This window comes from Tupaia chinensis, unplaced genomic scaffold (genome assembly GCF_000334495.1).
Source record: "Tupaia chinensis unplaced genomic scaffold, TupChi_1.0 Scaffold000636_1, whole genome shotgun sequence".
Lineage (NCBI taxonomy): Eukaryota > Metazoa > Chordata > Mammalia > Scandentia > Tupaiidae > Tupaia > Tupaia belangeri.
Window position 1 is genome coordinate 841,818 of NW_006160157.1, and position 12,106 is coordinate 853,923.

At 35.8% G+C, this 12,106-nt stretch overlaps 1 protein-coding gene across 4 annotated transcripts in view; it reads right to left on the reverse strand.

Annotated features, from left to right (window-relative positions):
• The window catches only part of RUNX1T1 (RUNX1 partner transcriptional co-repressor 1), a 167,942-nt gene that overhangs the window by 22,022 nt on the left and 133,814 nt on the right, over positions 1 to 12,106 (reverse strand). For all 4 annotated transcript variants that reach the window (XM_027776169.1, XM_027776168.1, XM_027776170.1 and 1 more), the window contains 2 exons: positions 10,755 to 10,840; positions 9,991 to 10,192 (listed from right to left, as the gene is read on the reverse strand). In XM_027776169.1, coding sequence (XP_027631970.1) covers positions 9,991 to 10,192; positions 10,755 to 10,840 — 288 coding nt within the window. The remainder of the gene's footprint in view (positions 1 to 9,990; positions 10,193 to 10,754; positions 10,841 to 12,106) is intronic.

Below are 12,106 nucleotides of genomic sequence, written 5' to 3' on the forward strand. Positions count from 1 at the left end.
TAAATCCAAGTAACAGAAATAACACAAAGTGAAAGCATTGAAAAAGATTCATCTAAGCAATGTAAACCAGGTAATGTTATTTTAACTCCAGAATTTAAGTATATGAAGATAGAAATTATTTCTCCAGTTAACAATTCACTGTCTCAAATCCTTGGTAGCAAAGTCTGCAAATGTCTTAGATGTCTTTTATGAATTTTACTTAAATCTAATGAATGTTTATAGTCCCAAATTTACTCAAATATTAATGTGTAGGGCTCAACTGACCTTCCATCTTCTATGTGCTGTACATTATCTATCTTGAGAGTACATAAACCACAATGAAAAGCTATGTAATGTTTTACATTGGCTATATTTCCATAAACTCCTCAATGACACTGCCATCTCAATATAGACCCAAATTCCACCTGACCTACCAAGTCAATAGAATTATCAAAGCCAGTCATTCAGAACAATTTTCCTAATCCTAACCTACTTTCTAAAAGAATTTTAAAAATCAAAGTAACAGAATCTAAAAGCAAATTATATAGAGAAATTATAATATCCTCTATGGTTCTAAGTTATTTTGTCCTTGCTAAACATCAGGTCTATCAATGAAAAAAAATCAGTGATCAGTAGTAAGTGCACACTCAGAAATCTATTTCATATCCTGGTGAAAACTACGCTAATAGCTACAGAAATAAAATGACTCGTAAGTTCAATATCTCATCTTCTGATTATGCAGTAGCAGTATCTAAATCTATCTAGGCAAAACTTAATTTTTAAAAAAAGTCCTAGAAATGATCACTATTATTAGATGAAGGGACCACTTTTCTCCTAGGACTTAAATATTTTAGGTTTTCTAATCTAGAAAAATCTATGCAAAACATCTTAAGATTCTAAGGCTCAGATTCTAAAGTATTTTTTTGACCATTAACTCTTAGCCACTCATAAAACATGTGTTACTATAAAAATGGATAATTGTTCGAAAGTGTAGAAGTAGACACAAAGACAAGCCTATGCAAAATGATTTAAATGTAAAACAGGTATACACAACTACTGAAAGATAGGAAAATCAAAGAAAAATTCTTCTAAAGTTTAGCTTGCTCTGGGAGGCAAATTGCTTAGGAATTAGAGAAGAGGAAGAGGGAAGTCTCTTGAACATAATTCGCTTTGACAAAGAGAAAAAAACAAGACAGAGTGTAGGAAAATGTTGTAAGGGCTATGAAGGAAAGAAAGAACAATCTATGATGTATGTAAGAGATGGAGGATGCACTACACTTACAACGGAATGAAGACTTGGGTACTAGGTACAGCAAGGACAGCCATCAGTACACATGAAGAGATGAGCCGCTAAGCCTTTGGAGAACCAGTGTGACCTCCTATGACCCAGGGCAGCAATGCTCAAAGCTGGACAACATCTACATATGGCCTTCGTCCTGTAGTAGGCAGAATGAGCCTCTCATCATGATAATATCACAAAAGCCATCAAAAGAAAGGAAGGGTTAAGAGATTTAATCTATACAAATGACACTAATTTTCTTTTTTAAGGTTTTGCCACAGGGTGCCTGCACTGGTTGGAAAGAGACAGAGAGAGAAAAAGTGAAAAATTACTACCCCCACCACCAGTGATGGCCATACCACAATTCCTTCTTTCCCATTTCTCCTCTAAGGATTTGAGCATTAACATGAACCTAGCATGATTTTCAAGCCGCCAGATTCGGGATTTGAACCAAAAGGTCAGTCATGTGGGAATCCAGCCACCATGCGACCTGCTAGTTCCCTTAATTTTGTTTTTATGGACAATAAGTTCAGAAATCTCACTGCTGTGTTTCAGAAGCCCATACCCAACCTAGAAACTAGCAACTGCTTTAGTATTTTCATCTTTAACAATAAACATATTTAATGTTCCAAGTGATAATCATTTCTTCCTGTTTTTAAAAGATGGACATATTTCATTAATGGTTCTATCTTTTTAAGCTCAATATAGTTAAATATAAAATTTATTTAAGAATTATTTTAACTTTATTTTATTTGTTTGTTTATTTTAATTTGACCAGAGAGGAACAGAGTGAGAGAGAAAGAGGAGACAGAGGGAAAGTGAGAAAACAAGCCGCCAGGTCCAGGACTGGAACTGCGGTCAGCCACACTGGACACCAGCGTCCTTAACCGCCATGCCACCTGCCAGCCCCAAATATAGAATTTTTGAATATAGTGGTAATTTTCAATTTAAAGCCAGTTTACTGGTTATGAGAAGAATTTTGTAATGTGATTATAGGAATCAATACAAGTGCATAAAACTCCAAATTTTCACATGTGTATATACTCTGACTATATCTTTCATGGTTTTAATATCTTGACAGTATAGAAATTGAATAATATTTTCTCAGTGAGGGGAAATTACTTTTGTACAGCCTATGTTATGAACTAGGGCCCCCTAAGTTACAACGGATTTACTGTATTTAAGACGGAATTATTTTTTATCTTCTCTACTAAATAATATGACCATCTAAAAATTACTGTTTGAAAATACTTTATATAGAAAAAAAAATGCCCTAGAATCCACTGTAATTTCACAAATTTGGCTGCCAAGCCAAATATTTACTAGTTTCATTTGCCATTATTCTTTAAAGTTCTTTTTCATATTACACATCAGGTAAAATAATAATAGCTAATACTTATGTCTACTGTGCCAGGCACAGTAGACCTATTAACTCATTTATTATACTCAGAAACACCTATGAAATATGCAGTATTACCATTCTTATTTTACAGATAAAGAAATGGAGACACAAAGAGATTTGTGATTTGCTAAAGATCACAAAATTGAAGTGGAGGGACCAGCAGTTAGCGTAATGGCTATGTCGTTGGACTCCCACATAGTTGACCGTGGTTCATGTCCCGGACCTGGTGGCTTAAAACTCACGCCAGGCGCGTGTGCGTGCGTGCCCAATATATATATATATATGAGAGACATATATATAGACATAGACAGACATATATATATATATACACACACACACACAGATATATATACATATATATACATATATACATATATAATATACATATATACATATATATAATATATACATATACATATATATATATATATCTGTGTGTATATATATATATATATAAAAACTGAAATGGAGAGGAACTGGGAATTCAAATTCAGATAATCTGCCCTGAGTCTGCTTTTACCCTCCACGCAAGATTTTCTGAGGATTTAGATAACAATGGAAATTCTGTAATTCAATCATAAGATAATCATAAAACTACCAGCTTGAGGAATTTTAAAATACCATGTCTTCTACATGGTATTGGGATGGGATCGGGCGAGAGGTGGTGGTGATGTTGGGCAGTGATACTCATTCCACAAACTCCTGAACTACTATGCTTTTCATGAATAATCAGCTTGATTTTTCATTTCACTTCAAACAAAAAACTTCTGATATTTCTCTTTATGGCAGGAGCTAACCCTTTACCGAAAGATATGGACTTTCTCAATGTATTACTTTTTCATCACAATATTTCTACATTCAAAAACACAGGGAAGGGACCAGCAGTTGGCATAATATAATGGTTATGGTCACTGAACTACCATGTAATCAACTGCGGTTGGAGTCCCGGACCCAGTGGCTTAAACTCACACTGGGATTGTGTGCGTGTGTGCCCAAGATACTCAGAGGAGAATGGAGGAGAAGGGACTGTGGCATGGCCATTCCCCCTGGGGGGTGATTTCTCACTTTCTGTCTCTCTCTGTCTTTCTTTCTTGCAAGCATATGTACCCTATAGCAAAAACCTCTCAAAAAAAAAAAAAAAAAAAAAAAAAACAGGGAATAATACAATACATTTATATTTTAGAGTTTTAGAGTTTTATGTCTCAGTTCTTAGTATTAGCCCTAGGCCCATTGCTAGTTAATTTTTTGATCCATAAGATGTGAAACTTCTTCAAACCTGAGAGCACAGAAATACATAATGAACTGTAGAAAGATTTCAATTCAAAGCCAGCAAAAATAAAATAATTTTTTTAAAGAGTCAGGAGTGAAGACAGTAATGTTAATAGCATACTGAGAGCAAAAGAAATTTAAGACAAAGGAAAAGAAAGAAATACAGCGACCCAGACAAACTGTTAGAGAACATATGACATGTTGACTAGAAACCATATATCTATACATAGAAAAGTAATTCTACCTCAGAGATCCAAAATCTGTCAATTCTTTTATTGACTTGCACTTTAGTAAAATATAATAAAAATTGAATGTCTAAATTATACTTTGAAAAACACAGACAATAGTTCAAAAATTAGTTTTTAAATTTGTCAAGAGTTGGTTATTTAGAATTTTTCCTGGAAAGCAAATGAGTAATTAATAAAAATAATTAAGGAGTTCAGTAGGTAGTATGGTGGTTGAGGTGATGGACTCCCATATGGATGACCATGGTTCAAGTCCTGGACTCAGTGCCCTGAAAATCATAACAAATAAATAGATTTTCTTTTCTCTTTTTTTTGGAGAGGTTTTATCTATAGGGCATGTGTGCTCGCCAGAAAGAGAGAGAGAGAGACAGAAAGCGAGAAATCACCCCCTCCAGGGGGGATGGCCACACCATAATCCCTTCTCCTTCATTCTCCTCTCAGGACCTTGGGCACGCAAACACATGTACCCGCTGTGAGTTTAAACCACCGGGTCCGGGACTCGAACCGTGGTCGACTACATGGGAGTCCAGCAACATAGCCAACTGTTGGTCCCAGATTTTTAAAAAAATATTTAAAAAATAATAACAAAGTTAAAATTTTAAAAATAGAAATAATATTATTTCAAGAAAAAATATGGTTTTTGCCAGTCCTTCAAGATATCAACCTTCTGGGACCAGCATATGGCATAATGGTTATGCCGCTGGATTCCCACATGGCCAACCACAATTTGAGTCCTGGACCTGGAGGCTTGAAACTCATGCCAATTGCATGTGTGTGCATGCCCAAAATTTCCAGAGGAGAATAGAAAAGAAGGAATTGTGGCATGGCCATCCCTCCTGAGGGTGATTTCTCACTTTTTTTCTCTCTGTCTCTCCAGTGAGAGACCTATAGCAAAAATCTCTCAGGTGGGGGGGGGGGGCAAGGGGAGAAAGAAAAGAAAAGAAAAGAAAAAGAAAAGAAAAAGGAAAGAAATATGGAACAGCAGATGGCATAATGGTTACGTTGCTAGACTCCCATGTAGTAAACTGCAGTTCAAATCCCAGACCTAGAGGCTTAAAACACACTGGGCATATACGCATTTGTGTCCAATAATATCCTGAGAGGAGAACGGAGGAGATGGGATTGTTGCAGTGTGGAGATCCCTCCTTCAGGATGGTTTCTCACTTTCTGTCTCATGAACACATGTGCCCAATAGCAAAAATCGCTCTTTAAAAAAAGAGAGAGAGAGATCAACTTATATTTTATTTAAAGAATAGAAATAAAGAGAACAGCAGAGCAGGTGGCATGGTGGTTAAGTCACTGGACTCCCACATGGCAGCTTGAAACTCATGCTGGTGCATATATATGCATACCCAAAATCCTTGGAGGAGAATAAAGGAGAAGGGATTGGGGATTACAGCATAGCCATCCCTGGGGGGAGGGGGAGGGTAATTTCTCACTTTTTGTCTCTCTGTTTCTCTGGCCAGTACACACACTCTACAGCAAAAATCTCTTAAAAAAAAAAAAAAAGAATAGAAACAACATTCCAAGTTTAGCGTCTACTGAAGTGTTGAACAATGTCTCAAAGGTTATTCAAAATAGTCTTTAGTATCTGAGGAAAACTCCTAAAATTCAACTAGTAATAAATTAATCACATTATTTTACAAATTCTCTATGCCAGTTTAGCACTATGGAAGTATTTCAAAAGTGAGATGAAATTGAGCTAAACAAGAGCAGCACATCTGTCACGGAAGTTGTGTCTCCTCTATCTCATTTTATAGAAAGGAAGTTTGCTCTCTAGAAGCATAAGCAATCTGATGCTGGAACTGGAACATTTACTCAGAAGTTTTGTTTTTATTGTTCCTTCAGCATTCAAATTATTTGTTTTAATCCTTTGCCTCATTAAGATACAAAGGTTTTTTCCACTGTGGAGAACAAAATGAAGGTTCCTCAAAGACAGACCTACAAACAGAACTACCATACGATCCAGTAAATTCCACTCCTGGGTATCTACCCAAAGGATAGGAATACACTCAGCCAGAAAAATGCTTATACATCCATGTTTATTGCAGAATTATTCATAATTGCTAGGACAAGGAATCAACCCAAATGTCCAAGAACAGATGAACAGATTGAAAAACTATGGCACAGATACATAATGGAATACTACTCAGCAATAAAAAAAAATATAATAAGACCCTGGCATTTGATAGAAAGTGGATGGATATGAAAGATTTCATGCTAAGTGAAGCAAGCCAGTCTATGAAAGAGAGGCATTGTATGTCCCCACTTAATATATACCAAATGTCTGCACTTTATGGCAGAAATTGAAAGACTGGAAGGTATAAAAACATGGAGAGCAACTGTGGGTACTAGAATCAGTGTGGGAGGAGGATGAGAAATGGGAAGGATGGAATCAAGGGGAAAAAAAAGAAGTAAAACATTTAACAAACACAAAAATGGAAAATTATCTGTTGATGATAATACATATCGTAATATCTTTGACTGGAAAAAAAAAAAGATACAAAGACTTTTGTTTCCTCCCTGCTAAATTCATTTCCCCAGGAAAACACTATTTCCGAAATAAAACCCTTTACTGTCTATGTTTTAAAAAATATGTTAAGAATGTGTGCACAAGTAAACATCTCAGTGTTTTAAGTTAGGGAAATAAGTACAGGTGATATTTTTAACCAAAGATATCTTCTATTATATATTCTGAATGTCTCATTTGAGGCCAGACAGTAGGTTAAGAATTGAGAGCAATAAGCTAAAAGAAACATACAATATAACCATAGGATAAAGAGATCTACACGTACATAACGATACAGACACATCCATAGCTTTATCTGTGTACACAGACCCTATTAAACACTTCCCAGTGGCAGAAAATAGATTTATCAGTCAATAATCCCCAATCCTTTCATTATACATATCAATACATTCAACACCAAAGCCTGGAAGAGAGAATTAGAGAACACTTGATGTAAACATTTATATCCCATGATTATAAACCACCTATCCTCTTATTTACAGCCATAGCCCAGTTTCAAAAAATGAAATTCAAGACTTCAAGAATCAACTAGCAAGGATATACAGTGAAAACAATGTTGGATGCTAAAATGTGCACAGTGTGGCTCTCAACAGGTTCTCTCTACAGTTGGGATAGTGTCTTATCAGGCAATTTAGGGTTCTGTGTCTATGAAGAACGTAACTGTTTTAACAGGGTCTAAACAGAGAAATACAGGATTATAGTCTTTACATATAGCCTACATAAGTTGAAAGCAAAAGTAACAACTCAGCTTTACCAAACATATGAATTTATTAAGCATCACAAAAAGGAGGATAATTTGTGTATGCTTAAGAAGGCATTTCTAAAAACCAAGGTTATTTTTTTGGTTATACAACAAGGGAGCCGAACCTATCTTCCTGGAAAACATGATATTTACACTGACATCACCAGAACCCATCTCTAACAGCAGTGACTATAGTGGCCCATGCTCTGTGTGCTGATAACTCACTTAGGTATGAAGCCAAATCAATTCCTGATTTATTTTTTATTTTTTATTTTTTACAGTGGGTGACAAATAATACCCATCCCTCCCACCTAGGGGACTGAACTGAGGTAGCCAGTTTATATCCATACACACCAGCTCTTCCCTTCCCTATCCCTTACACTAAATCCAAAGGTCCTTAAGGAAAAGAATAAAGAATCTTTTTCCTTCATTAGAGAGCTAGTACAATGCCTAGCATGTAGTAAGCACTAAATAAACAAGCACTAACTCAATGAATGTGTTCCATAAAGCAAGCCAAAACAGATATTTTACTCCCTAAGTCTTATTTACTTCTAGGATGTCCACTATTCACTGCATATACAGTCACAAATGTCTCCTTTGTTTGTCCTAAGCAAATTGCCATAATTAACTAGTTTTTGTTCACAATAAGGAAATAAAAACAAGATGTTTGTGCTACTCTGCTCTAAACAGTTCTGTTTAGACCAATACTGGTTCAAATCAAATTTAATTCTGTTTTCTTCCCTTGCTTTAATGCAACCTGACAAATATACTTTTGTCTTTAAAATATACTTCAAGATAATACCTGTTGGGCAAATTAAATGGCACAGAATCTTCCTTTAATGTAATACTTTCTATAGTAATAAACACTCAGCATTCAGGGATTAGCAGGAACTCACAAAGCTAAGTGCAAAGAAAACTTCACTGACTAGAAATAAGTAGTATTTTAATAAAAAAGATAGTGTGCTCAATAGCCAAGTAATAGATGTCAAGTTTTTAGTTTTTGATAATCAGTCATGATACTAAGGAGGTCAGGGTAATGGGCTTAATCTGTGCTTAGTTTTGTTTTATAACATGCGCTCTAAGCTGAGCTGGTTGGCAAGTATGGAGCTAAACAGAAAAGAGAAGATGAAAAAATACGAATCAGTGCAAACCCATCTTCGCTGAGTTTACTCAAATGGTATACAAACATAATGAACAGTAGTGTATGATTGTGGGTAAAAGTTCACAGGCCACTGAAAACTTTTTCCAGGTTGAAAATTTCTTTCAATACATTTGGGATTTTATTCTATCTATGACCCCAGCAGTTCCCCAAAATCAATACTAAGTTTACTGAAATGCTTATTATCCATTTCCAAGGCGCAGTTATATTAATAGTCCTGGTGTATAAGTAGAATTAATAAAATTACAATGCAGAAATCTAAGACCAAACTGGCAGAAAAAAGTTGCATCTTCATCATTAACTTTCAAGTAACAGTAAACAAACTACATAGCTTTTAGGTCTCTATTACTGAAGAGTTTTTGAGAAAAGGTATTTTTTTTTAATTAATATATAAAATACAGCTTCAAGGGCCAGCCCCATGGCTTAGTGTTTAAAGGAGATGGATCCCACATGGCCAACCACGTGGTTCAAATCCTGGCCCTGGCCGCCTGAGAAACGGACTTGGTACAAGAGTATGTGCCCCAAATCTCAACAGGGTGATGAAATGGAACAGAAGAGATTGCAGCATTACTACGACGCACTGTGGGGGAGGGAGGCTGTGTTGCTTTCTCCTCTCTCTTTTTTCTCTCTGGTAAGTAAGTACACATGCCTTCTGGCAAATTAAAATAAATAAATAAATAAATAAAGATAGAGCTACAAAACAAGACTGTCTTGGAAGTTGTGTCTTAAACTAAAAATTAGAAAATACGGGCCTGCAGGTGGCTGGGGACCCTGGACTTCCACATGGCTGACTGTGGTTCAAATCCCAGACCTAATGGCTTGCTTTCTTACTTGTTTTCTCTCTCTCTCTTTCACTCTCTTACTCTCTCTCTTCCTTTCTCACTCTGTTTCTCTCAGGTCAAATGAAAATAAATGAATAAATAAATAAATGTTAAATAAAATAATTCTAAAAAAAAATAGAAAATATGCATCCTTGTGATCAATGCTATTAAGCATTAATTTGCAGTGAAAGAATTCCTTAGAAACTTTATTAGATGTGTAGAACTTGGGGCTCATCCCCTGCGATTGTGCTTTTCCAGGGTCCTGTATAGCAATATTATGAAGGAGCACGAAGTTTAGTGATGCACATGAAATTCTGACTCAGACTGTCCAACTGCTCCAGAAGCTCAATACATTCACTTGGCAAGGACATTTAAGTGTTTTAACGATCTCTTTATCAAGCCAAAGTGCCCACTTTCCTAACAGATAGACCAGACATATTTGAAGATATATAAAGTGTTTATTGTCCTAAAATTTCCTGTGTATCCTTTATTTTTGCAAAGACAGGTTAAAAATAAGCCAGTATAAGAAATATGTGCCCAAGATGCTCATTGAAGAGAAGATACCTAATGCAACTGGGTCTGGGTTGACGGGACTCTGCTGCCTGGAGTGGCCGCTGCTACTGCTGCTGCCCTTTTTCAAATCCTCAGCGTCACTGTACCGCCGGATCCAGTAATTCAGTTCCTCCCGGTCCGCTTCCTGACATCGCCTTAGGACGGTGAGAGATCGCCTTGTCTTTTCTACCATGTCCATTATGCAGTTTAACAGCTACATGAGAAAGAGGGAAAAAAACATAAATCAGCACAAATTAAAGACTTCCGTGGGTAATGAGACAAACTTTTTCTGGACAATGAAGGATGCAATTTTACTCTGAAGGTTTCATCCTCATCTTTCCAATGGTTGGGTTTGAAATTCAAACCCGATAAATAAGTAATTTCAATGGGAATGAGAAAATGTAAGGGGTCTGAACATAAGTCATGACAGAGATTTCTCCCAGAAGGCAGAGAGCCAGTAAATCCACTATTCTAAATACTAATCCCATTCCTCCATCAACTAAATGATCCTTTTGAAATAAAACAGTAGCCCACTGATCTGGTTTGAGAATTCATTTTGAAGATTTAAACATTTTCCTTATATGGCTTTCATATCAATTGAGAAATCAAATCCTAAATTCCACTTCAAACATTCTCGGGCTTTTTTTTTTTTTTTTTTCAAAAAATAGCAGGAAATGTGATACCTCCCAAGTATCACTAAGCTTTTATTTTATTACATAATCTTACTCCAGTTGCTTCAAAACATTTTTTAGCCTAAATGATTACTGATGTCTTACGTGGTCAAGATGTTTCCATTCTTCTGCCCATTCTCTGTCTGTTAGTCTGTGATCAATCATTTCTTCTTGACGTGTGCCATGCAACCCTATGAATATAGACAGAATGATGGATTACCTTAAAGCATTCAGTACACAATTCATATACACCCAGGCTCATAGCAAGGACTATGTGGGCAAACTCAAGGATGTGAAAATATATGAGATTGAGAATGATGACATGATTCATACTTAGATTCAGAATGATCTTATGGATTCCTCATAGAATGGTAAAATGTTAGAAGTGAAGGAATTTGAGAGATCATCTAGTCAAAACTCTTTGTTTTACAAGTGAAGAAACACAAAGATAGGTGTCCCCAAATCCAGAGCTAGTTATCCATATAATACTCCCTATATAAAACTATATTCTCTCTCATAATAAATACAAGAAACCACAAGTAGACATTAAGTAGTTTCAAAATGTGGCTGACTTGCATTAAAAATAAAAACAGCCTAAGTCATTTTACATGGGCAGGGATAAGATTTTCCAACACAAGCATGGAAAAATGTTTCCACATTTTAGCATAGAATAAATGAACACAATTCTAGTACACATACCGCCATGATAAATTAAGCCATAAAGAGAGGGCTTGAATAAAATTAAAACTACATACATCCATTCTACTTACCAAAATATAAATAGATAGATAAAAAAAAATTGGGCATTCTTTATGGAGAAAAAAAAATCAATGTATAGATAGAATTGAATGTCATAAATTGAAGCTAAAAATGTGGAAATCCTAAGTCCATAAGTAATAATGCTCTTTAGTATCATAATTCAGAATGGCGTTGATAAAGCAACATGTAAATGCCTACCAAGTGAGCACCAATATTAACGGACATGAGCAGTCAGCTAGGATGCTCATCGAACAGAAAGTAAAACCTGTCTCATTGAAAAGACGGGATGGAAGAGTCTATAAAGAAATACCTGGAAATGTGGCTTTTCTTTTAGATTCCCTATGGATAAAACACTTCATATTCTACTGTAAAGGAAAATCCTTGGGTTATGATAATGTTTTCCATTTTAAATTATCAATTTTAAATTAACCCTTTTGGGTTACCATTTCCCACACTGTTACTCTGAAAAGCCCATTAAATCTGGCATGGTTTGGACAGCTAAACATCCAGCTTCTGCTCTGAAGCTTATATAAGAATTAAAGGGGCTGACAGATGATATCCTGGTTAAATGCTCTGGACTCTCATAAGGCCGACCGTGGTTTGAATGCTGGACCTAGTGGCTTGCTTTCTCACTTTCCCTCTCCCTCTCCCTCTCCCTCTCCCTCTCTCTCTCTCTCTCTCTCTCTCTCTCTCTCTGT